Source organism: Thamnophis sirtalis, unplaced genomic scaffold (genome assembly GCF_051295495.1).
Source record: "Thamnophis sirtalis isolate CommonGarterSnake01/CBP01778 unplaced genomic scaffold, rThaSir2_p1.2 scaffold_4, whole genome shotgun sequence".
NCBI classification, from domain to species: Eukaryota; Metazoa; Chordata; class Lepidosauria; order Squamata; family Natricidae; genus Thamnophis; species Thamnophis sirtalis.
Genome location: NW_028261384.1, coordinates 84190544 through 84217634, shown reverse-complemented (window position 1 = coordinate 84217634; position 27091 = coordinate 84190544). Strand labels below are relative to the sequence as shown.

At 39.5% G+C, this 27091-nt stretch overlaps 1 protein-coding gene across 6 annotated transcripts in view; it reads left to right on the top strand.

Annotated features, from left to right (window-relative positions):
• UBA6 (ubiquitin like modifier activating enzyme 6) overlaps positions 1-27091 on the top strand; it is a 110382-nt gene that overhangs the window by 59960 nt on the left and 23331 nt on the right. For all 6 annotated transcript variants that reach the window (XM_087713231.1, XM_087713227.1, XM_087713230.1 and 3 more), the window contains 11 exons: positions 2074-2154; positions 2922-2999; positions 4653-4834; positions 6720-6825; positions 7643-7732; positions 7894-7974; positions 8980-9108; positions 23587-23638; positions 23719-23782; positions 24888-24957; positions 26642-26713. In XM_087713231.1, coding sequence (XP_087569357.1) covers positions 2074-2154; positions 2922-2999; positions 4653-4834; positions 6720-6825; positions 7643-7732; positions 7894-7974; positions 8980-9108; positions 23587-23638; positions 23719-23782; positions 24888-24957; positions 26642-26713 — 1005 coding nt within the window. The remainder of the gene's footprint in view (positions 1-2073; positions 2155-2921; positions 3000-4652; positions 4835-6719; positions 6826-7642; positions 7733-7893; positions 7975-8979; positions 9109-23586; positions 23639-23718; positions 23783-24887; positions 24958-26641; positions 26714-27091) is intronic.

Here is a 27091-nt window from a genome sequence, read left to right as displayed (position 1 = left end):
TCAGGCGTAGTGGTGCTTGTACTCAGCCCTGTTCCTAGAACTGTCCCACCGCTTCGGTCACCCGCAGGTGGACCTGTTCGCCAACCCGACAACACACACCTGCTGCATTATTACACCAAGTTCCAGGTACCAGGAGCAGAAGACACCAACACTCTCTGAAGCCCTTGGCTGGTGGGCCTCCTTTATGCCTTCTGCCTCTGCCAATTGTGCCGCTGGTCATCCAGAAGATTCCGACAGAGCAGGCGGAAGTGCTGCTGGTCGTACCGATGTGGCCACAACGCCCCTGGTACACGGACCTTATCTATCTGTCTCTCGCCATGGAGAATTCCGGACGACAAGATACCCCTCTTGCAAGGAGCTCTCATCCACTTGAATCCAAAGCTGTTACAGTTAGCCTTGTGGCACGTGAGCGGGTGATCCTGAGTCAGCAGCATTTCTCTGATGAAGTCATCTCCACGATCCAGGCGCCTCGCCGCCCTTCAACAACCCGCATTTACGAGGCTACCTGGCAAGCATTTTGCAGATGGTGTCAGGCAATGGATGAGGAACCAACCGGAGCAACCATACCACAGGTATTGGACTTCCTACAGATGAGCATGGACAAAGGACTAACACCGAACACCCTCCACCGTCAAATTGCGGCTCTGTCTACCGTAATTGGCGGTGGGTAAGGACAACCCATAGCTCAACACCTGGGGGTGCAGGCCTTCCTGAAGTGGCGAACCTTAGCCCGCCTATCAATCATCACTATCCCACCTGGGATCTCTCTCTAGTACTAAATGCCCTTATGGCAGCTCCATTCGAGCCTATTCAGACCATCTTTCTCAGGTTACTGACTCTTAAGACTGCCTTTTTGGTAGCCATTACATCGGCCCGGCGTGTGTCTCAGCTGGCAGTGCTCTCCATCCGAGAAGACCTCTGCATCTTCCATCCGAGCAAGGTTGTATTACGTTTGGACCCGACCTTTATTCCGAAAGTCAACTCGTGGTTCCACAGGTCCCAAGAAATTACTCTCCCAGATTTCTGTCTACGGCCATCTCACCCCCGAGAATGGCATTGGCATCATCTCGACGTTCGTTGTTCGCTTCGCCATTATGTGAGATGCACTGCGTAGTTCAGAAGGACGGAGGCCCTGTTTGTGTCCTTCCATCCCGGCACCATGGGCCACAAGGCATCATCGCATACCATCGGCCGCTGGTTAAAGGCATGTATTGCCCTAGCCTATGACTGCCAGTCCCGACCAGTTCCCAGTCGTATCACTCCCCATTCTACTAGGAATGGGGCCACGATGGCAGCCTGAGCAACGCAGGGCTCGGTGGAAGGCATCTGCAGGGCAGCAACCTGGTCATCGCCATCACCCTTTATCTGTCACTACAAGGCGAACGTTTATGCCTCGGCTGAGGCATCCTTTGGACGGCGCATGCTGCAAAGGGTAGCTTCTTCATCTACGGGACCAGACCAGCCTCGCTCCCACCCCTGAAGTTTATTACTTTGGCATGTCCCATGCTTGGATTCCCCAAGCAGTGCATAGGAGAACGACCGTTGACTTACCTGAACGGTCCTTCTATGTGTGCTGCGAGGGGAATCCAAACCCGTCCTTGGCTTTGGCTGTCTTGGGCCTGGACTTCCATGTTTTCCTATGACATTCTGACTTACCTTGACTTCTAGACTTATTTGCTTCTTTCAAGCCAGCTGATCCTTTGTGCAAAACTGAACCAGTCCAATCAGAGGAGGCTCAGTCTCTAGGCTAATGGACAAAGTTAACCCATGCTTGGATTCCCCTTGCAGCGCACATAGAAGGACCGTTCAGGTAAGTCAATGGTCGTTTACATTATACAGCGCATTTATTTAAAAATAGCAGTAGTGGTTAATAGGGATCTGTATTGTTTTCGATATATTTCACATGTTAGCTTATATTATATATTTCAAAAACTCTCTAAAATTAGCACCTCTAGGTCTTTTTAGGGACAATTGTTAATGTTTTCTTAATTTTTCAAAAAAAAGTAGCTAATTCTTAATTATGTTAATTAAAGGTTGGAAATGTTATATTATTGTCATGCTTTGACATTTTAGGTTGGGTGTGGTGCAATAGGCTGTGAAATGTTAAAAAATTTTGCACTCCTTGGTGTTGGTGCAGGCCAAGAAAGGGGCAAGGTATGTTTCATATTCCCTCCTAATTGCTGTTCTTCTAACTATACAGATAATTTTTATTTAACAATCACAATTGGAACTGGCAAGTCTGTCACTAGCAATACAGTCATTAATCAAGGTATCGTGTCCAGGATGGATTTATGACATCACTTCTGCAACTATAATTTTAATGGGTTTTTTTAATGTCTTTGCTTGTTGGAAGCTGGTTATGAAACATGCAAATGACAATCACATAGCCAAAGGACACTATGATGATCATGAACAGCTACCAATTGTGAAGTGCCCAAATCTTGATCACGTGACCGTAGGGACTCTGTGACAGTTATAAGTGCAAGGCTGTTTATAAAATTACTTTTTTCAACACCACTGTAACTTCAAATAGTCACTAAACAGGGCAGTTGTTAAGTAAGGATTACCTCTAGTGGCAATGCATTTTCCAATAATGTTGAAACAACAAATCTGTTATGACTTGGATATACTAGAAGTTGGAGCCAAGCTTTGGATTGTTGAGTTCTCACATGTGAAAATTAGTTCACATTATTTTTAATGTATAGTTCATTTTTTTAAAAAGGTAGTAACAAAGGTTTTTTTTTAACGGGATGACTTGCATAGTTTAAGTAAAGGAACACAATATACAATATTCTGGAAATGTTCCCATTTTAAAAATGATGTGAGACAAGAAAACAGAATATTTCAAATACTGATTCTGATGTAACAGTTTTGATCACTTTACTGCTGATTCATAATTTCATCAATTGTCCAATATACAGGTTGAAATAACAGATCCAGACTTAATAGAAAAGTCCAATTTGAATAGGCAGTTTCTTTTCCGGCCTCATCACATACAGGTAGGTTTGCATGATGAGGACAAAATGTTACAGTGATTTGTTTAAAAAATAGCTATTTTAACTAGGAAGTTGTATTTGGATATATTTTAAATGTGGAGCAAATGTTTGGCTTTGTTAGACTAGTACTTCGGTATTCATCAAATTGAATATTAATTAGTTCTGGGCAGTGTGATGAGTACTAGAATGGATATGTACCCAACAAGCCATGTTACTGACAATGTGACCCTTTATTTCGGCTGAGATGGACAAATTTTCTAAATTCTTTTTTATCTTTCATATTTGGTATTTTTTCACCATGTAATCTTTTTATATAACAGGTGGGGTTTCATATTTAAACAATATACAAGTAATCCTTAATGAAGCCTGCCAATTATGGCCATAAATGGTGACAATGTTAAGTAAAAAAGCCTCACTGAATGACCCCACACCCTACTGTCTGTGATGCTATTATTAAATGAATGGTCATTAAGTGAGTATGCAATACCTCGTGGATGGGGGATGTTCTGGGATCCCCATCACCCAGCTGGATCCATAAATGAGGCAAACCAGCAGGAAAAGACTTTGCAAAGCCAGACAGCCTAGAAGGGGAGCAGCGGGAGCAGGAAAAGAGCTCAGCTAGATTAGGGACTAACACTGTGTTCCAGTGCCAAACAAGTCTGTACTTGGCCAGTGAAGGTGAGATTATGAATTGGGTCTCTGCCCCGATTAGCCAGCTGTCAGGAAACTGCAAACCTCTCCCTACTCTTGCTAGCCTCTGGAAGCCAGCTGTCTGCATGCAGAGGCAGAAGCTAAACCTGTCCCTTGTTTAATCCCTTCCCTCCTCCAAAAACCAAAATTTCTTTAATAAAGTAAATAAAAAGCTTTGAGGGACAGTCTTGTTGATCTCCCCCCCACCAAAAAAAATTGTGCTGAAACTAAATTCTCCAACTCTGCCTTCTAATCTCGATCCTTTTAAAACGGGTGCTTGGAAAGAGGCTGATAAAATCTATAAGTTACTTACCTTGATGAGTGACTGTAGCCTTCAACCTCTTTTCCCTACATGCTATGGCATTGACCCCCGTCTGCTTACCTTCATGCCATGCCACTGCATCACCCTTTGCACCCAGACCTGCTCTCTAGCATTCATCTGCCATTGGCTGCTTGTGAGCCACATAAGGTAAGGCTTGTTCTGACTGGGACTTGCAACTTCCTGCAAACTTCACTATTAATTTGTTTGTTAGATACTGACAGGAAGGTGGAAGTTGCAATCATGTAAGGAACTCATTTAATGACCTTCTCGCTTAATAATGCCAATGGGGACTTCCAGGATTATGGCTGCTAAGCAATGCAGTCACATGACTTCATGCTTTATGGCCACATTGCTTACAAACAGAAATTGTAATTCCAATTACTGTTAATCAAGGACTACCTGTACCCTTCACGTTGCAAGATTTGGGGATTTTTCAAAAGAGTAATGTTGATATGATTGCCATTAGCTTTAAATTGTTGCTATATCCTGGTATCATTAATGTGATTTGCAATTATTCATGCTATAATATTAAATCATTGATGCTCCTGAATATGATACTAATATGAAACTATAAGATGAAGCTTCATTTTATAGGGATTGTTCCCATGAAAACTATTAAGCAGATTAACTTCAATTTTGTTTAGAAACCCAAGAGTTGTACTGCAGCAGCAGCAACACGTAGCATCAATCCTGAGATAAAAATAGACTCATACCTTAACAAAGTGTGCCCAGCTACTGAGAACATATACAATGATGATTTCTACACCAAGCAAGATGTAATTGTAACTGCATTAGACAATGTGGAAGCCAGGAGGTATATTGACAGGTAAATCTGTGATCAGAGGTTGATTTGTTTTTTTCTTGCTTTTTCTCTTCCCCTCCCAGGTAGTAATTTATCTTTAGTTTCCTGAGATTAATCATTGCTTTGTGTTATATATAGCTTTGTTTAATTCAAAATAATTTATCTTGGTTTATGCTGTATAATTTCAGTAATGAATGGATGTCTCTTGAAGTCCCTCAATAGACTTATATTGAAACAATTTCACTGCTTTCCACTTTCCTATCAAACTGAAATTAAGATGTGGATTGTAGTGTCAACAGTTTAGGATTGAGCTACTTATAGGACTCTTCATAATAAAAAAAATGAGTTTCAAATCTTTATTTAGTGGACTCAATCCCCAGTAATGGAAATGTTGCTTGTTTTGGTGAGTCATTATAAATTTTATATAAATTTATGTAGTACTTAAATAACTATTTAGCTTTTGGAAAGAGACACACTTTTCTTCTAGTTTGCTTGCTAACTGATTCCATCTTGAAACACTCAAAGAGGTCATTTTAAGGTTAAAACATTCTGAATCAAAATGTTTTGTATAGTCCTTGACATTTATAATTTCTACAGAATAAATATAATTAATTGTTAAATCATGAGCAGTATGGTGCAGTGGTTAGAATGCAGTATTACAGGCTAATTCTATTGACTGCCAGAAGTTCGATTCTGAGAGACTCAAGGTTGACTCAGCTTTCCAACTTTCTAAGTTTGGTAAATGAGGACCCAGATTGTTGGGGGCAATATGCCAATTCCGTAAACCAGTTAGAGAGGGTTGTAAAGCACAGTGAAGCACTACATAAGTGTAAGTACTACGGTTATAATTGCTAAGCCATAGTTGGTTGTATCTGTGGTTTATTGATAAGGTTTGTATTTCAGAAAATGTGTTGTGCAGTAGATATAAAAAAAATCCTAAAAGATCATGTTGTTAGGTTTATATATTATGCTAAGATGTGGTTTGTCTTTTCTAATATAACTTTAAATATATGTGTCACCTTGATATTGTTTTAACTGCAAAATGTAAACCACTGTCAGAATAATAATATATTAAAAGATATGGGCCTTTTTTCTAAAGGCAAGGTAAGGGCCAAGTAACATGGACTATGTAATTCAAGCAACTTGGGCTTCCTTATACTTTAATTTAGTTTTATTTTATTTTCCTTAGAAGTCTCCTGGAAGTAGATAAATTACTTTTACTTCCCCAGGCTTGAAAAATAAAAGAAGTGTCTATAGATAACAAGATACCTGCACCTTATCAATTGTAAAAGAAAGAGCTCCTGCAGTGTTAGTAACATCTGGTTTTTCTCTTCATAGACTCTGTAACCTTATGAGATTTTTATTAATTAACATTCTAAAATCTCTACCTACCAGTATGCTAAATCTCATTTAAATGATTATGTTTGGTATTGTATGATGTTAACATGTAACATATTTAACTTAATTTAACTGATTTTTTATGCAGGATGTTTTATTTTATCCAATCAACTTTTTCTTTGTACTTTTCTTTGTTGTGCTAATTATTAAAGGGAATTCCAAGCTTTGAACCAGTTTCCTCTTTTGAATAGAGAAAAACATTTTTATTCTGAAAGGTTTCCAATAAATCATATTTAAAATGGTTTCCCTTCCCTCTTGGTTGCTTAATTGGGGCTTCATGTGCAGGGGCAGAATTTAATAACAGATTTGGCTATCAAAATCAGGATATAAATATTTAATAAATGTATCAATTATCTGATTCAATGTGGCGATTTAGAATTTGTTGCTCTAATTTTCTCTTTTCAGACAGATAGTCTGAGCTGAGTTGTGAACTCATATCATTCTATTTTTCTTCTATTCTGTGTTCTGTTATTACTCAAAAATATTTTTATTCTTTGTTTCCATTGTAAAGTCGCTGCCTAGCAAGTTTACGTCCTCTCTTAGATTCTGGAACAATGGGAACCAAAGGGCATACAGAAGTAATTGTGCCTCATCTAACAGAATCTTACAATAGTCATGTAAGTGGCCATAAAAATGCTTTCCTTTGGGTTGGAGAACATAAATTTTATTTGATTTCTTTTGAAGTAGATAATTTTTCATGCTTTAAAAATCAACTGATATTTTTAGAAATGTTGTATATAAGGTCAAAATATTCTTGAGCAAACATGTCAAATTCTTCGGCTTTTGGAAACCATTTTAAGACACACACTCAAAACATAAAAGCAAACTTACAATATTATAATTGATATCTAAAATAATCAAAAACTAAACCTTATAGTAAGAAGTTTGATTGTTAATTTAAGGTAAAGTATTTCAGTATTCAGTTTTTCTTTGCCAATACATGTTGGAATTTATGGTTTCCATAAACATTAGTTTTCTTTGAAAATATAATTTACTAGTTAAGGCATTCTGACTAAAGCACTGCTAAGACGATTTACTAAGAACATAGAATATCAGGGTTGGAACAGACCTTGGAGGTCTTCTAGTCCATCCCCACTCAAGAGACCCTTTGTCATTCCCAAAAAATGGCTGTCCAATCTTGTCTTGAATTCAACCAGTGACAGAATAACCACAAATTCTAGAGGCAAGCCTTGATTATTCTCATTGTCATTGTTTTAATTTTATCTCAGTGAAGTAATTCTTAACATCCAATGTGAGAGACGTATTGATTTGAAAGAAAATTGGCTCCTATATGTATATATTTAAAAATTAACTCCATTTAATCCAGGCTGTGAAATTAACTGAATTAGAGATGAAATACCAAATCATAGTGTATTTGTATATGTTTGTGTCTATATAATCTTTTTTGTGTGCACACTTTTTTTTAATGTTCAGCGAGATCCACCTGAAGAAGAAATACCATTTTGCACAATAAAGTCTTTCCCAGCTGCTACTGAACACACAATACAGTGGGCAAGAGACAAGGTAAATTTTAGCATGAGCATGATACATACAAATTAGAAAGACAAGCTCCATGGGGGGGGAAAATGGAAATGAATTGCAATCCTGGTTTCTTTTTGTAGGAAGAAAATGAGTAGATGTGCAGTAGTATTTTTTCATAACATTTTATTTTATTTTATTTTTAGTTTGAAAATGCTTTTTCACACAAGCCTTCCCTGTTTAACAAGTTTTGGCAAACGTATCCATCAGCAGAAGAAGTGCTACAGGTAATATTTTAAATTATGATTAAAATTACATGTGGAATTACTATGTGTGTCATTTAATAAGTAAATTTTATGTAGTGTTTAACATATTTGAGGGAATATTAATTGTTTAATATAATTAAATCTATAGTACATGTTCATATTCTTCCAAAGAGCTATGCAGAAGTTTGAACTAGAATGATCTTTTGAAATGAATTGGGTAAAATTTCATTTTAAAACTTACTGTGAATATTTCAGTGATATTAGTGATGATAAAATTGTAACTTCTGAGTAAATGTTTATGGAGATTCTCAGTCATCAGGGTCTCAAAGTCGCTTTTCAAAACGCAACTGGATTTTGTTGGATTTTTTTTTCCTTGAAAATATTCCATTTCTCATCCAAGAAGCTTCTTCAGTTCTTAAACTGAAAAATTAAACTAAACTGAAGAAGCTTCTTTTGAATGAGAAATAAAATATTTTCAAAGAAAAAATCCAAGAAAGTTCAGTTGCCTTTTGAAAATCACTTATGGGACAATTTTTGAATAATTTCATGATTGCAGTTGCTCAACATTCTACTCTTTCTATATTTTTTGATTGTGAAATAATTACATCATCTATAAGATAAAAAGTTGTACTTTAAGGTACCCAGTGAGATAGATATAAATTTTGATTCTTACTGAATTGAAAGCTAGAATTTAATTGTGATCTAAGGTTATAATGTGTTAGTGTAAAGGAATGAATTTAAAGTATAACATAAATACTTAGTTTTATATATCTTAAACCATAAAATTTCATGTTCAAAATAAAATATATAACATAGAAACTAGGAATTTTCCACAGCGTACAGATTTGGGATTGAATATAGTTAGGGCAAAAATATAAATTTCTGTTATGCTATATATCTTTGGTTATTATCTTGCATGTTTACTACTGATTATAATTCTGTATTAATACATACTGTGGAAATACATATGTTTTAATTACATGTAATTTGTGAGATATGCTCAAAGCTTGTTTTTATGTTTTCTAGAGAATAAAATCTGGGGAAAGTTTGGAAGGCTCTTTCCAAGTGATTAAGTGCCTGGGTAGAAGACCAAGAAACTGGCCCCAATGTGTTGAATTGGCGAGATTAAAATTTGAGAAGTACTTTAATCATAAGGTATGAATGCTTTACTTTTTTTGTTAATGACAAGTGATAAAAATAGGCAAGACCTCATTTATTAAAAGTACCCCTTTTATTTGTTTGTAGATAAATTAAGCAGATTATTTATTTATTTAAAAAGCTTTTATGCTATTATTTAAAAAATATATTTTCTAAAATAATGCATTGCTATATATATAGTTTATTATTTATTTACTTAGTTATCAGGCTAATCAAAGGTAAAATATAATATTTTCTAAAATGAAATAGGCAAAAAATACATGAAATATATATGTGCTAAAAACAAATAAGTGTTCAAATAAAAACAACGCCTGTTCACAATATCCTGGTCTGTTCAATATAATGGATTCTTAGCTGAATTGCCTTGTCTATAAACTTTGCATTTCTGCTAACAATGTATACATTAGACCTCAAGAGGAAAGAGAACAATCTTTGATTCATGAATAGCCATAACAATTAACAGAGTGGTGCTGAGCTGTATAAAACCAGAAACATCTCTAGAAGCCAAAATGTCAACCTATGTCTGGTTTATTTTGGCTATGTCATGCTTTCATTGGAGAAGTCAATGGTGCTAAGAATCAAGAAGGTGCAAATAAAGAGCTTGTTGCCTTGATACCATGATAGAAAGATGAACATCCAACAACTGAAAGAAGCTATGTTTGGCAGGCTAGCATGGAGAGTACTTGTCTATAAATTATCCAAGAGTTAGACACTAAATGATTAAAACTATGGTTCTTGTCCCAAAGGTTGTGTTTCAATACAGATTTTAGATATTTAAGCCTAAAAGGGATATATAGGTGACATGAGCAGTATATTTGGTGGTTGGGGCACCATATATACGTGTTCTCTCATGATATGTCAAGTGATACAAGTCCCCACATTTGATTTCTAAAGTAATGTTCTGTGTAATAAAAGGCATATGAAACTAATATATTTTTTTAAAAAAACTGTCATTTCAAATATCAACTATCTATTACCTTTGACTTGCCAGCACTTCATAGAAATCCAGAACTGTAGTTTGATCATCAAATAGCATAAACAATTAATAAAATCCTGCAAAAGCAAAAGCCAAGTTTTTAGGATATTACTCTGTTGCTTAACCCCCCCCCCAATTTCTGTAGTCAGCAAGCTGTTAGATACTGTTTAATTTTTGTTCTGTAATATCCATAAAAATTGAAGTAATTAATTTCAAGAAAAAACCAACTATAATGCAATAACTTCACTCCAGGAATATAGATCAAGGATACAATATACAGCTGGTCATTAACCTACAACCATAATTGACTCCTGCATTACAGCCATAAGTTGTGCCAGTTGCTAAGAGGGTCACCATTTTACTGCACCTGATTTTACAACATTTTTGTAGAAATTGTTAAGTGAATCATTTGATTATTAAGGGAGTGCAAACCATCATAAATTTTGCTGATGTGATCATGGAATACTGCAAATGGTCACAAATATGAACCAGTTTCTGAGTGCCTAAAATTTTATCATGTAACTGGAGAAGGGGACCAAAGTATTTGAGCTTCAGTTTCAGCATCTTGTTAGAATAGAATAGAGCTGGAAGGGACCTTGGAGGTCTTCTAATCCAGCCTCCTGCTCAAGCAGGAGACCTATACAATCTCAGACAAGTGACTTTCCAGTCTCTTCTTAAAAACTCCAGTGATGGAACACCCACGATTTCTGAAGGCAAGCAGTAATTGTACTTAAGTGTCTCCTAATTCCAGGTTGCTACTCTATGATCAGTTACCAACCATTATTTCTTGTCCTGCCCTCTATGCTTTGAGAATAACTTGACTTCTTCTTTATGGCAGCCCCTCAAATACTGAAATACTGCTATCATGTCATCCCTAATTTTTCTTTTCTTTAGACTAGACAGACCAAAAGCTGCAGTTATTCTTCTTATGGTTTAGACTCCTGGAATTGCAGTATTCCAGATGTGCTGTTACTGTCCTGTCAAAGACCAGTCAGGGATGATTTCTTTAGGATTGACTGATTTGATTCTCCAGTGCACTGCTTGGAGAATCCAAGCATGGGTTAACACAGCCTATCTGCCCTTGGACTGAATGATGTTTTTTCTTGACCACGCCTCCGTTTGCCTCTCCATGTTCAGTTTAAAAACTCAGTCCGCCCGTTGGGACTGTTTTGGGAGTGCTCCAGTCAAAGGACAGATAGACGGGGGTATTTGATCCCGTTTTGACCACCTTTCATCTTAACTGTCAAAGATCAGAAGTATTTTCCATGAAGGTTTGGTTGAATTGCTGAGAGGCTTTCCGGGCTGCCCCTGCCTTCTGCTGGTCACAAGCGGTTCAGGGCGCAGAGATAGTTTGTTCCACGGCCGCTGGCGAGGGAGGGTGGGGAGCGTGTCTGCGTTCCATCATTGATTCCCCTGACTGTAATTTGCCCAAGGCCTTGCGGGCGTTTGCCACTGGCTTCGCGGTCCTCTCATCTGCCCGGCAACAGCACCAACCGTTTCCACTGTTTTGGTGTGCTTTCGTTGAGTGACTGTAGACTTGGTGGGAGGAGGCTGCACGGGCATCCGCCGCCATTTTAAATCACTCGAAAGGGCCTGTCGTCACGTGTGGACGTTCGGGAGCTCCGAGAAGCGAAGAACGAAGAATCAGGCTGCAAGCGGACTTTCTGACTTTCCTCTCAGCTGCAGAGTACCGCCAAGGGCATGGGGCTAGTCTGGGGCGCCGGCTAGCCTTTTCCCCTCCTTCAGTTAAGTCTCGGGGAGCCGAGGGCGGTGGGGCGGAGGATTCCGTCCATCAGGTGGCCCTCTCTCCCGAAGCTTCTGCGATCGCGCTTGAGCCGGCTGGCCAGCGTGGGTGCCCGTCCTTGCAGCATCGCCATTACCTTTCACCCAGGCAGCATGGCTGAGGAGTGCAGGGAAGTACAGGAGGAGCTGGCAGGGCCCTCCAGCAAGCGAAGCAGGTTGGATCCCCTCCCCAAAAAGGGGAAAGGGAGTAAGGGTACCAGTAATAGGTCACCCCAGAGATCTTTAGGGCATCCTGACATGACTAGTGAGACCTCTCGACCCCACAAGGTGGCAGAGCCCCCAGTCCCTCACCATCACAGGGAGTCTCCTTCTCCAGATCACGGGGACCACTCTCCAAGGGGCAGTAGATCTCCCTCTATGGATGGGTCTGAGTCCAGAGATCCCTCACCAGAGGCTTCCTGGGGCTAGCCTGATTCGCCCAGCTCTTCTATCAGGGAAGAGTGGGACTCCTTCCAGGACACTTTACCTAGGGAAGGGGATTCCAGCTCAGGCAGGACTAGGCACCATGGGCACACCAGCAAGGGTCACCTGAGGGAGGGCAAAAGTCCAGCACTTTCTGCAGAAATGAGGGAAGTGATCTCTCTAGCTATCTCCCAGGGCATAGCAGAGGGCATCAAGCAGAGAGATTCTCGTAAATCAAAAACCAAAACCAAGCATCAGGCCAAGGCCTCCACATCTAAGGAGCAAGCCTCTCCCTCATCCTCTTCTGAGTCTGACTCCTCTAATTCCGGGGAGAAAGGGGGCGAAGGTTTCGTACTCTCTGAGGACGAAGATCTTCCCCCAGACAAGCCGGCCTTCACTGGCCTTTTTAAGCTGTCACTATTCAAATCTATTCTGCACAAGGCCATGACGGCAACTGAGTTAGGTTCCATCCCCAAATCAGATTCTGGCCAAGGGTCATCGTCTTCCAAGGACCATAAATATGGCCTTTTCAAGGAAGCTGTTCCCGCTCAGGAACTTATTCCGGTGCCTGACCTATTTATGGACGTGGTCCAACATCATTGGGTCCAGCCTGGCACCTTAACCAACCCCAGGAGGGGGGGGACAAGACCTTTATGCTGTGGATGCAAAAATGGAGGAGGCCCTGAAATTTCCAGAGGTAGATGCTCCAGTAATGTCTCTAACCTCCACTTCCAACTTGCCTGCTGATCTTCTAGAAGGTCTGAAGGCCGAGGATAAGAGGTCGGAAAAGGCTTGCCATAAGATGCACATGGCGTCCGCCTGGGCGATTAAGGCATCCACCTCTGCCTCGTTCTTTACCAGAGCATCCTTATTCTGGCTGAGACAACTCAGATCCAAGCCTCCCCCCAGGAAGTCTAGGTGGCATCAGCTTACCAAAATTATTACAGCTATTGAATACTCAGCGGATGCTTCGCTGAATGCAGCGAAGTTCGGATCCAGAGCTCTAGCCTCCAATATCACTTCTCAACGCCTCCTGTGGCTTCGCCACTGACAGGCCGAGATGAAAGCCAAATGGAAGTTGGCATCTGCCCCCTTCAAACGGGGACACCTTTTTCGGGAGGCCCTGCACAAGTTTGTCATCGAAACCAAAGACAAACGAAAGATCCTCCGGCCACTTTGAAAAGGAACGACCGTAAGGGCTCTGGCTCTTTCCGTAAGCAATCCTTTCGGAGCCAGGAGGCAGGCCAAGCAACTCCTTCATCCTCCTACCAGAGGTCTTTCCAGCGGGGGGGGGGGGATAGACACCAAGATAGGTCCTCATTTGGGTCTCGTGCCAGGCAAACTCAGTCTTCCTTTTGGAAGCCATTTTGCGGGGGCAACCACAACAACAACTCGCCCCTTTCACAGGGGGAAGTGATGGTCACAGGGTTCCTCCCATAGGGGGTCGTTTGCAACTGTATGCTGACAGGTGGGAGGAGATAACATCAGACAGGTGGGTCCTCAACACCATCAGGAAGGGGCTTGTCCTAGACTTTCTGACCTTCCCCCAGAGGAAGTTCATCCGCTGCCCTACCTCCAAGAACCTAGAAAAGAGGGACCTCATGTGGGCGGAGATCCTCCATCTTCTGCAGATAGAGGCCATAGAGCCAGTTCCAAGGGACCAGGAGAGGAGACGCTTCTATTCCATCCTGTTCCTGATCCCAAAGAGCTCAGGTGGGTGGAGGGCCATCTTGGACCTCAAAAGCCTGAATCGGCATCTGGCTTACAAGAGGTTCAAGATGCAATCTCTCCACTCCATCCTATATTGCGTGAGGAAGGGGGATCTATTGACCTCGATAGATCTAAAAGAGGCCTACCTGCATGTCCCCATCCATGCTGCCCACAGGAGGTTCCTGAGGTTTTGTTCCGAAGGGAAGCACTATCAATACAAGGCACTCCCCTTCAGGCTATCGTCAGTGCCCAGAACATTTACCAAGATCCTGGCGGTGATAGCAGCCCATCTTCGCAGCCATCCTGTCCGTCTGGAATGTTATTTGGACGATATAATTATTCATTCTGTCACACCAGAGCAGGCTCGACGCAATGTCACACTGACTGTGCAGACGCTACAACAACATGGCTTCTCTGTCAACATGGAGAAGAGCCAGTTCCAGCTGTCCACCCGCATACAACATCTGGGTGCAATCATCGATTCCAACTCCTGCCAGGTATTTCTGTCCCCAGACCGCCTGACCAACCTGAGGAGCAGAGTGAAGCACTGCCATCAGTCCAGGTCGGTGCCCATCATCCAGCTGTCCCAGCTCTTGGGGATCATGATCTCCTGCTTGAAGGTGGTTCCCTGGGCCCGTCTGCATGCCAGGGAACTGCAATGGTTTCTCCTTCCAATGCAGAGAGCGAAAGTCAGCAACTCCCACAGGCGAGTACGCCTCCCGCGGAAGGTGACCCGATCCTTGGCCTGGTGGAGGTCCAAGGCAGTCATGAAGGGCTGCCTATTCAAAGAATCAAAAAAGGGTCGTTGTGACCACAGACACCAGCCTTCTGGGATAAGGCGCCCACTGTCAAGGTCAACTTGCCCAGGGCCAGTGGTCTCAGAGGGAGGCTGCCCACAGCATCAACTGGCTAGAACTGAGGGCTGAATGCTTTGTAAGACTACTTGACTTCATACTCCAAGATGTCTGGCTGGACGTCAGTGATCACACCATCATGGTTATCAGAGACATTAAGATCTTTCTTGTATAGTTCATATGTGTATTCTTGTCACCTCTTAACCTACGTCTTTAAGGTCTTTATCATTTTTGGCCTTTATTGTGTCAATTTTTGCACAAAAGGTTCTTTTTCCCCCAGTTTCCATATATTATTTTCCTCTATTTCTTCGCATTGCTCATTTAGGAACATCTTATATAAAGATCTTCCAAATATAAATTCTTTCATCCCAAAAAAATTTTTAGATCATGAACTCAAGCAATATTTCTAGTCCACATGTAGCCTGATTAAGTATTCATTTGATTCAATTTCAATAGTCCTGACCAATGTTCCCTCTAATTTTTTTTCAGTGTGGGCGGAAAAGTATAGTGTTTGAGTGGCACATTTTCATGTCTGAGCACCTGAATTTTTTTCACAGATGTCGCGCAAGACAACAACGAAATCAGTGTTATTTGAAACTCAAAGTTATGTTTATTCAAAGGTTAGGGTTAGGGTAAGTCTGTCTCATCTTACAGTTTTCCACATCTGTCTTTCTTTAATGACCATTCCAAGTACACTTTGTCGAGATCAATCTGCGCCGCTGAAGTCTGGTAAGATCGGATTTGCATCAGCATATCCAAGTGCTCAGTTTGCAGCCAATTGTGAGCTTTGGTCTTGATGGCATTCATCAGGCTGAAACTTTGCTCGCAATCGACGCTTGATGCTTGGAATGTTGCGCAAATGTCCAGCAGACGTGACAGCAATCCAAACTTGCTCTCTTAGTACAAACTGAACTATATCGTCGAATGAGTGCATTAATCCAGACTTGAATTTCTCCGACACCAGAAATCTGAAGTCATGATAATGTGACTGTACAGCTGATGTGATGCTGACTTCATCCAAATCGTCAAAGAAATGCTGCTATTTTCCAACCAGTTGCAATCTCAGTTTCCTCAAAATTAAAAGAGATCACATTCGACAGCAGCAATTTCAAATATATTCCAATCTGTCAGCTCATTGTCTGGAAAACGACTGCCAAGATGCAAGCACAAACGTTCAATAAATCTGAGTATGGGAGCCGTGCCAATGTCTGGGTTACTCTGCATATATTCGTGAGCTTCGTGATTCCAGTAAGCTGTTTCGCCTAAATACTGCAGGTGAAGCTTGGTTATTCTGGCCTTCACAAACTGAACGGCTTTGATTGGTGTCAGGTTGCTTCTTTGCAACAGCTTGTTCAACTCAGCTAATTTGCGAACAACGTCATCACACAAGATCAATGCAGCACGAACCTTTGGATCGCCAACTTTCTGTAACAATATTTACAGACTGGGTCACTGTGTTTCTGCTTGCTCTTTACAGTACTCAACCAAAACTGTAATGTTTCTCATCAATGCAAAATGTCTGGAAAGCCATCATACTTCATTTAACGATCTGAAGGCTACCGATTCACACTTGAGAACTTCTGCTAGTTCTGCAAATGCTGTTTTCTTCACAGAAGAGCGGCAGAACAGAGTGTAGACAGTTCGTAGTAAAGTCTCGTGTCCTTCATCAGTGAGACATGTGTCATCAATCCCCAGGTCTTCTTGATGTGCCACACAGTATTGTTCAAGCAAATGGGATACATCTCAACGAAGCTGAGCAGCCACACCATTATTATTACCTAGCATCACAGACGTACCGTCTGATGTAAACATGACAATCTTTTGAATGTCGATGTTGTATGTAGCATAGAACTCTTTTATGGCTGCTGTGATTGCTGTACTGTCGCACGTTGGCAACTGTAAAAATCCCACAAACAATCGTGGCATTAGATGGGTGGAATTTCACATAGAAAATCAACATTTTGGTGACTGATACATCGGTGCCTTCATTGGCAATAAGAGTATGACAACTGGCATTACATAGATCACGCATGACTTTTTTCTGAACAACTGCGTTGAAGTACTCCATGAACTCAAAGCCATAATTCTTGCTGCACCAGCTCTCCTGAATGGACACATACTTGCCTATATGTCATGTATGTCTTTGACTGATAATATCGACACATTCATGTTTATGGCCAGCAACACATTATCAGTCAAAACTTTGACTTCATCAGCATTGGCATTTCTGCGCAGTGAAACTTCTTTTCTGTTCGCTCTGTCTTCTGCACTTTCAGTCAGTAGCCTCTGCAGCCCTCCAGATTTCTGGCATCATAGTTTAGTGACTGAATCCAGGTGAAACTTCTGATTGATGTGACGCTTCAAATAATCGATTTTCCAATCGTTCCATTGTTTTCCAGTGGTGAATGCGCCACCTGTACAAGCTTCTTGGCATATCTGGCAAACAATGTCTCACTACTTTCACGATAAGTGAAGATGTCGCCCAGTTTTGTTAACTGTTTTCTAGACAAAGTCAGCAGTTCAGTCTCTACTAACCACAGTCTCTACAGTCTCTCAACCATTCTGGTTTAAACTTCAAGCTGCACTTTTTCTTCATAACAACGTTTATTCCAGCTTTACGCTTACGTTTCGACATCAGCACAGACGATGTACCCATATAGGGTACATATATATAGAGCTTTGAAATGAATATATAAATGGCACTTAATACCGGTAATATTAAAATAGTAAATGTTTGATATACTTCATTTTAATGAATTTCACTTGATATACTTAATTTTAATGAGTTCATATTCATTTGCAAAAGTTGTCTGTACACTGTATGCTTCTGTGAATGTATTATATGCAATTTGCTATTTTAAATGAGTAAAATGATTAAAATCCCCATGCATAAAGTCTCATTCACATCTAACAGTTTTCTTCCATCATTAATTTGTAAACTCAAGGATTTATTGCCTGTATGTTCAACAATGCTTGCTGATTGTTCCTCACTATACAGGTGGTTTCAGTAACCTACTACTACTGAACTCTGGGAGACAATTCTGCATATAACTAGTGATAGTAACTAGTGACCAAAAATTGCAAAACATTAAATTTTATTATTTTTAACATGAAAAAATAATTTGACTCATAAAATCTTATTTTTTTTTATGAATGCTCACACAGAAGTTGATTGCTATTGGAAAAAGTACATTCTAATAATGAATAGCTAAACAGAATAGGAAATTGCATTATCCAAAACTCTTACAAATTGAAGTGAAAAATATTTTAGCCACACTTTTTTCAAATCTTACTCCTCCTACAACCCAGTGAACTGCATGGATGACTTTAAAGTAGTTTTATTGTAGTTAAGGTTTTAATTCTAAAAAATTTCTAAACTCCATACTACTTGAAAATATAAATGGATTGTTAAAATGGCTCTACCATAACAAATAAGAGGGGAAAAAACACCTTCCTTTTGTTTATAAAGTAGTGGTTTTAGTTTGCTCCAAGTGATTTAACTATGGAAGTCACTAATTTAAACTGACAGATAGGAAGTTTAATTAGATTAAAAGCAAAAATATTCTCAATGACTTTGAAAATCCCAATGAGTTAACAAATATAGGTACTCCTTCATTACAACAATGTGGGACTGGAATTTTTATCACTCAGCAATGTGGTCACAAAGCGTGATGTCACGTGACTGGGCTCTTTTGCTCTTTCCGAGGGCATCAATCATGTTGGCCCAAAGCCTCACGCTGCTAGGCTCTGCCCACTCCCCCATTGGTGGAGCTCCGAGAAGTGAGGAGGGAGAAAAAAAGATGGAGGCAAAGGAGCTTCCCCCCACAGCAAAAATCTAACTGGGGACTCCCGGTCTGGATGGGCAGCGAAACTGCAGGGCTCTCTGTTCTAATTCCCTGTAAAACTGTTGCCTCTGAAGCGTTTGCTACGGTGTTTTGAACCTTTGAGTGCCACGTGTGTTCGGTATTGTCTTGTACTTTCCCTCTACCAATTATCTTCAACCTTTCCTTTCCCCTTTCCTTTTTTTCTTTTCGACCCACACTGATTAGGGAGACTCCTGAAGTTGGCAAGGTACGTGCGGTGCAGTAGGAAAGGATTAGCTGGAGGGGGTTTCGATCGCGATTCTGCGGTCACTCTCCAGTCCGTGTCCGACATTACGCGGCAGTTGGAAACTGCTGAGCGGTGTTTTCCTGACACATGCAGGGCCGCGCAGCTTAGAGGGAACATTGGTCCTGACCCTATGCTCATAGCCTTGTTAAAATTGAGTGATTCAGACTAGTGAATTGAAGTTTTAATCAAAAAGTAATCAGATTAGCAACAGACTATGTAACTTCTATGCTAAGCAATAGAGATTATTGGAAACTGAAAAGTCATCCTTGCCTCCTCCTAAAATTCTAATTCTAAAATTTTAATTTTCATGTACTGTTTTTATATTTTATTTTTTATTGTACACACTCCAGAGTCCCTCTTTGAGGGAGATGGGCACTTCAAAAATGTGAAAAATAAATAAGGTAAAGATTACCCTCGCACATAGGTGCTCTGTGTTCTCGACTCTAGGGGGTGGTGCTCATCTCTGTTTCAAAGCTGAAGAACCAGCACTGTCCGAAGTCATCTCCATGGTCATGTGGCTGGCATGACTAAATGCCAAAGACGCACGAAATGATGTTACCTTCCCACCAAAGGTGGTCCCTATTTTTCTACTTGCATTTTTATATGCTTTCAAACTGCTAAGTTGATGGAAACTGGGACAAGTAACGGGAGTTCACTCTGTTACACAGTGTTAGGGATTTGAACTGCCGACTTTCTGATCGACAAACTCAGCATCTTAGCCACTGAACCACCGCATCCCTTAAAAAAAAAACCCCTTTTTATTTTATATATTTATATGTATTCTTACTGTTGCAGCGATTCTAGATAGCTTACAAAGAGATAAAAATATACAGTGAAAATAAATGAAATTTAACTAGTGGCTAAAAACTAGGAGGATAGAGGGCATGAGAGTTAGAGACATTGTCTTAGAAAGGTCTGCTGAAATTTTTAGAAAGCACTGTTATTTTCATTTAAACTATATATTCTACTCTGATTTTTTAACGGTGCTGCTAATATAAGGCCTATTCCAAAAATAAGCCCCAGTTAAGTTCGTCATCTGCAAGTTGGTGTGGGTGGGTGTAACCAGCACTGGAGATACAGGGTGTGAGGACCAATGGTATCCAGCAGCAGCTGCAGTGCAGGGGAGTTGATTACCTGTTAAAGCAGCAGGCAGAGGTGGGGGGGGGACACACAAATCCAGCCGTGAGGAAAAGCTGAGTCATGGGCTGGAGTGACTGGCCTGCCACAGAAGGCTCGTTTTTATGCAGCAGCACTGACAGCAGATGAAGGTGCAGGAGAGAAGGTAAGTGATTTGGACATGCTGCGTGGGCCATAGACCAATTGAGAGACATTGGTACGTACTAAGCGGCCGGCCGTGGGAGGCTAATCGTCACATCATTTGGCTTGCCTGTGGCCTGCATGGCATGTTGGGATTGCCTGCCTTTCCTCCACCGTGCCTCTGCCTTTATCTGCTGCTGGTGCCACCGTGCGAAGAGAACTCTGATCACACTGATATTGTGTTGCCTGAAAATAAGCCCTAATGCTTATTTTGGAGCCACAAAAATATAAAGTCTTATTTTTGGGAAAACCCGGTAATTAATTTATGCTTAATATATGCAGTATCCTAGAGTTATTAAATAGACATTGACATTTTAAAAAAACTTAAAAGAGTAATTCATTTGCCACTGGTTCAATTATACACTTTTAAAAGCTGTTTGGCTAGATAAATGTCCATATTTTCCACTGTAATATATAAATCGGGAAGCATCACTTTTTTCTTATTAATAATTCAAAATATTGTTTTCCTAATATTAACTGTACAAAATAAGAATGATGACCTTGATAGTGAGATGCAAGTTTCACTGCTAAAGCAATGATTTTTTAAAATCCAGATGATGTTGGGAAGTGACCTTCACCAAGCAGATGTTAAGATTTCTTTGATTTTTCAAGTTGATATTATTTTTACTTATCCCAATATACCCAAACTGAGGCAAAATCCTTCCATTGCAGGGATCATGCAGAAAATATTTTTAGACCTTAAATAGGGAAATAATTTTTTTTTGCAAAGCTACGTTTATTATTTAATAACCTTTTCCTTAGATGTCTTTTGAATATTAATCGAAAGTATCTTTGTAAATATGCCAAATACTTTATTAGCTATTATTTCAGCCACATGAAAATAATGCTGGCTTTTAATGTGCATGTTTGCATATACAGTATATATGAGTTTATTAGTTCTACCAAGCAGACTAGCAGAAGAGGAATAAAGCTGAGGGATAATTTCCTATACCCCAAAAGCAGAAAAAGTAAACAAATTGGCACTCCTGGTAGCCTAGTATCATTAGATAAATTGATAAATACAAATTTCAAAAATCTATTTTTGAGATTAAAATTAGGTGAAGATTCCACAAGAAATAAATTATTTTTATACTAAATGATATTGCTATCAACCCCGTACCAGCAGAACGTCTAACCTGGGGCCTACGGGTTGCAACCTGTCCTGGACATCTAGGAATGCAGCTCCACAAGGTTTCACAAATTAAAGGAAGTTTTTTATTTATATTCATGATAACAATATTAAATAGTTTATATATGACCCAAGACAAATTGCTCTTAAAAGAGCAACATGGCCCAGACAAACCAAAAGTTGGTCACACCTACTTTATAGTAATTACTGTTTGAATATTAGTTCATAATAAACTTTCCAAAGGAAGAATTTTACAATAGAAGTCCTGTGATGTGTATTTTATTGTAGTTTCTTATCTGATATTTAGAATAATTTACATGTACCATGTTTTCATTAATGAAAAACATATATATACAGTTGCAAGAAAAAATATGTGAACCCCTTGGGATTATGTGGAGTTTTGCATGAATTGGTCATAAAATGTGCTCTGAATTTCATCTGAGTCACAATAATAGAAAAACACAGTCTGCTGAAAATAATACTACACAAACATTAGATGTTGCCATGGTTTAATTGCACATAACATGTAAACGTTCGCAATGCAGAGAGGAAAAAGTATGTGAGTCCCTAGCCTAATGACTTCTCCAGGAACTGATTGGAGCCAGGAGTGAGCCAACCTTGACTCCAATCAGTGTGATGATACTGGATGTGTTGCTGACAGCTGTTCTGCCCTTTAAAAACACACACCTGTTTTAGGTTTACTGGTTTCAAGAAGCACTGTCTGATGTGAACCATGCCTCGCAGAAAAGAGCTCTCAGAAGACCTACGACCAAGAATTGTTGACTTGCACGAAGCTGGAAAGGATTACAAAAGTATCTCCCAAAGCCTTAATGTTCATGTGTCCACGGTAAGACAGACTGTCTACAAATGGAGAAAGGTTAGCACTGTTGCTACTCTCCCTAGGCGTGGTCATCCTGTAAAAATGAATGCAAGAGCACAGCGCAGAATGCTTCATGAGGTAAAGAAGAATCCTAGAGTGTCAGCTAAAGACCTACAGAAATCTCTGGCACATGCTAACATGCTAACACATTTTGTTAACACATCTACAATAAGGAAAACATTAAACAAGAATGGAGTACATGGGAGGACACCACGGAGGAAGCCATTGCTGCCCCAAAAAAATATTGCAGCATGTTTGAAGTTTGCAAAAGAGCACCTGGATGTTCCACAGCACTACTGGCAAAATATACTGTGGACAGATGAAACCAAAATTGAGTTGTTTGGGAAAAACACACAACACTATGTGTGGAGAAAAAAAGGGACAGCACAGCAACAGCAAAACCTCATCCCCACTGTAAAACATGGTGGAGGGAGCATCATGGTTTGGGGCTGCTTTGCTGCTTCAGGGCCTGGACGGATTGTTGTCATTGATGGGAAAATGAATTCCAGAGTTTATCAAGACATTTTGCAGGAAAACGTACAACCATCTGTCCACCAATTGAAGCTCCGCAGAGGATGGGTGATGCAACAGGACAATGATCCAAAGCATACAAGTACGTCAACAGAAAAATGGCTTCAACAGCACAGAATACGCCCTCTGGATGGCCCAGTCAGAGTCCTGACCTCAACCTGATTGAAATGCTATGGCATGACCTTAAGAGAGCGATTCACACCAGACATCCCAAGAATATTGCTACACTGAAACAGTTTTGTGAAGAGGAGTGGTCCAAAATTACTCCAGATCATTGTGCAGGTCTGATATGCAACTATAGGAAACATTTGGTTGAGGTTATTGCTGCCAAAGGAGGGTCAACCAGTTATTAAGTCCAACAGTTCACATACTTTTTCCTCCCTGCACTGTGAATGTTTACATGTTATGTGCAATTAAACCATGGCAACATCTAATGTTTTGTTTTGTCTGTCTTTTTATTCCTTATTTGTACCCTTCCCCTTTGACTTGGGTTGTGAGCCGCCCTGAGTCCCCTTCGGGGAAAAGGGCGGCATAGAAATATAATAAATTCAATTCAATTCAATAATGTTTTTGTAGTATTAGTTTCAGCAGACTGTGTTTTTCTATTGTTGTGACTTAGATGAAGTTCAGAGCACATTTTATGATCAATTCATGCAAAACTCCACGTAATCTCAAGGGGTTCACATACTTTGCCTTGCAACTGTGTGTGTGCGTGTGTGTGTGCACGCTCTCATTGAACTATGCTATTTGTTTTTTTACTTAGGCTCTTCAGTTACTGCATTCATTTCCTATTGATACACGATTAAAGGATGGCAGTAAGTGCAGTAATTTTATATTCTATCAAATTTAATTTTGCTGTTTTTAGCAATTAATTTGTTTTTCTTTGAATTGGCAGGTTTGTTTTGGCAATCACCAAAAAGGCCACCTTTTCCAATTCAGTTTGATTTTAATGACTCCTTGTAAGTACAATTCTCTTTTTTATATGTTGTTATTGTAATTGACAAGAATATTTATAGATTTATAGAACTAGTTTTATATTGGTATTTGTATACAAATATGGTATCGAAAGATCTTTTATGACTGAGAATAAGCTCTAAGTCCTGTAATAAAGCCTTCTGATGTACACATGTGTTACATATGTACAAAAAATTGCTTTTTTTGGCTATACTTTAGTGTTATCTCTGAATATGTCATTCAGTAACATATATTTTATACATGCCAATCACATGAAAGTGCTAATTTTAGAAATATTTCAATGAAAATTCATGCCTAATGGTTTGTATTTATATCAAAATGAGGATTTAAATTCTAGATCCAAGATACTGTTTCCTGATACTTCCAACTCCCCAAATTATTCATTGCTTTAAGTACTTTCTCTGTATTTTGTCATATGTCCATTGGAAAAATGCACCTTTTGTTTCCAAATCGTATCAAGATATGGGAATTCTGAGTCATTTATTTGGTTTTCTACAGCCAATAACAATTAACTTTGGGCTGATAATTCTTATTTTTATTTTATTTAATGGAGGTAGAGTAGCATCCTGAATACTTGCTCTGGCATAATAGTGCTTTATAATCATTTTAAGTTTCTAAATATAAATTGATGGACTGAAACAGAAGCAGAGAAAAAGATTGGTGGGTTGGTTGGAAGGATAACAAGGAGGGTACAAATAATGAAAATTTACAAACCCAAAGATTAATTCCTTGTCTACAAATGTTAGAAAAACATTGTCTCTAAGTATTCAACATCTTTTCTCCAGAGCATTATAATTGGAGAACTTTGATGAAATAATACCTATGATTCAAAAATAAGTCCCACAAATTATATTTCTAGGTATACATTGTGACTTTGTGCAGACTTTCAAAAGGCAGTCCTAGTTTTAGGAAGGTATCGGTTGATGCTGAACATTCTCACAGAACATTTTGCTATGTTTAAGAATATCAATTATTTTCTCCAAAGGAATCTGATTTGACTTGAGATTCAGTTAAATGTAGTTTGCTATAAACTTAATTGGAAAAGCTTTTTGTTTTAGTTTCCTACAATCTGTCTCTCCTTTTTTTTAGGCACTACAGTTTCATACTGAGTACAGCAAAACTGTTTGCAACAATTTATTGTATCTCTTTTACAGAAAAGGTAAACCTTCAAATAACTGATGCAGTATTCGCACTACAGGTAGTGCTTGAGAAACAACATGCCACTTAACAACAATTTAAAGTTATGACCGATAACCCAAAACTATATATGACCCTATTTCAAAGTTGCAACAGCTGCAGTGATACTGTGATCATTCATCCTTTTGACAGACCACTGGCATGCTGCAGGCAGTCCCCATCCCATCAGACTTGCAATTCTCGGGCGCCTCTCCTTGCCTCCTGGAAGCAGTTGTCATTTTTGCGCTAATCTTACTATAGCGTTTTCTTTAGAAGAAAAAAACCATGTCCAAAATTACTTGACTAGAGACTTGTACCACAAAATGGAGGATGTCTTTGAAGCTTTAGCTGTCCATCTGACTTAGCGCCCAGTTAAGGCTGTCTTCCTCTAGCAGGCAGATGGAGACTTGAAGCTTGCAAACACCCAGCATCCTTTTATTTTGTTGAACAAATTTTGGAGATGATGTTCAAGGGAAAAAGTTGCAGAAATGTTTTATATCTTTGCTTCTTTATTCCTCTACTCTTCAGCTTAGAGTAAAGTATTTTAAAAAGGATAGAGATTGGAAAGCAGAGGGGGAATTTAGTTTTAGCAACTATTTTTTTTCCCTAAAATTAAACAAGTCAAGTCTGCTCTTTGGTTTCTTAAATTTTTATTGAAATGTGGTTTTCTGAGGAAAGGATGAAATTAAATAAGGGAAAAGTTTTAGGAAGCTATACCTGAAGCTGCCTTTTATGCAAGGCCTGGCTTTTCAAAACCAGGAAAATGGCAGAAGAGCTTTGAAATCTTCTGCTGGCCAGGTGATCGGAGTAGAAAGCCCTGAAAGGCAAGGTAACTGATCCTTTTTTGGCCCCCAAATCCAGGACATCTTAATAGGAGGAAGGGCAGAGACAGAATTAGGAAAGACAGGAGCAGTCAGTATTTTTTTTCCTCATTGTTTTTCCCTAGCAAGACAGTTATCTGTGTTGCAGGCCTGCTTACGGGTGAGGAAGGCCTAGAGAAGCCTGAAGCAGGCAGGCTTGTGCCTGTTAGGCATCCCAGGATCTCCCCACTAGCCTCAGAAAATGCATTGGGGAGAGCAGGGAGAGCTGGTTGTTACTTGAGGCAGCTCATTCAACATTGTCCCAATTTTCAAACCTAATGGCAGTCTTTATTAAGTCATAACTCAATGACTACCTGTAGTCTGTTTTTGTTAGTTTTTCAGAGTAACTTGAAAATTCAAGAAACAGGGGAAAAACCTTTTAAATCCAGTGTTTAGTTAGATTTAAAGGAGTAAGAATCCTTATAACAGATGTTTCAAATAAATCTTCTGAGTTGAATATTCTCGCTCTTCATTTTATCTTAAATATGCTTCCTGATACTCTACTTTTGAGGGGGGGTTTCTTGCAATATATTTATCCTTATCAATTATAATCTAATTTTTCACAAAAATATATACATAAGTATACACACATTGAGATTATTTCCATTCTGTAATATTAAAATATTACATTAAAATATTGTCTTTTAACAAAAGACAATAATCAACTTTGCTATTTTATTCATATAATTTTATATGTGGGAAAGAAATATTGTCTAGGAAACAGTCATATTTTGATAAACTTTGAAGAGTGCCTGTTTCAGACAGTTTATAATTATTGGGTTGTTGTTTTTTTTAAACAAAATATAGGATGTATCACAAGACACTATTTTCAAGATAATTACTGGGTTAAAAATTCAAGAATTTCGACCTTCTAACAAAGTAAGTTCAACTGTTGAATAATGTGTATCTTCTTTTTGTCTTTTTTTCTGATTATTGCCTAGGATAGTGGATAGATAGATGGATGAATGGAGATAGATAGAGACCCGAAAATAAGATCTATCCAAAAATAAGCCCCAGCTTGATTTTATGTGTGTCTAATATACGCCCTATCCCCAAAATAAGCCCTAGTTAAGACCCTGCCCACTCTGTCCCATTGTTTGATTGTACGAGGTGAAGTGAGGCGCATGCATAAAAATCAAGCTAGGGGAAGGATGGTGGTGAAGCTGCCCCACGTGACCTGTACCTTCTTACCTTAGGACTAGTGCAGCAGGCCTTCCATGTCCCTACACCTGTCGCACTGCTGCCTGACATCTTCGG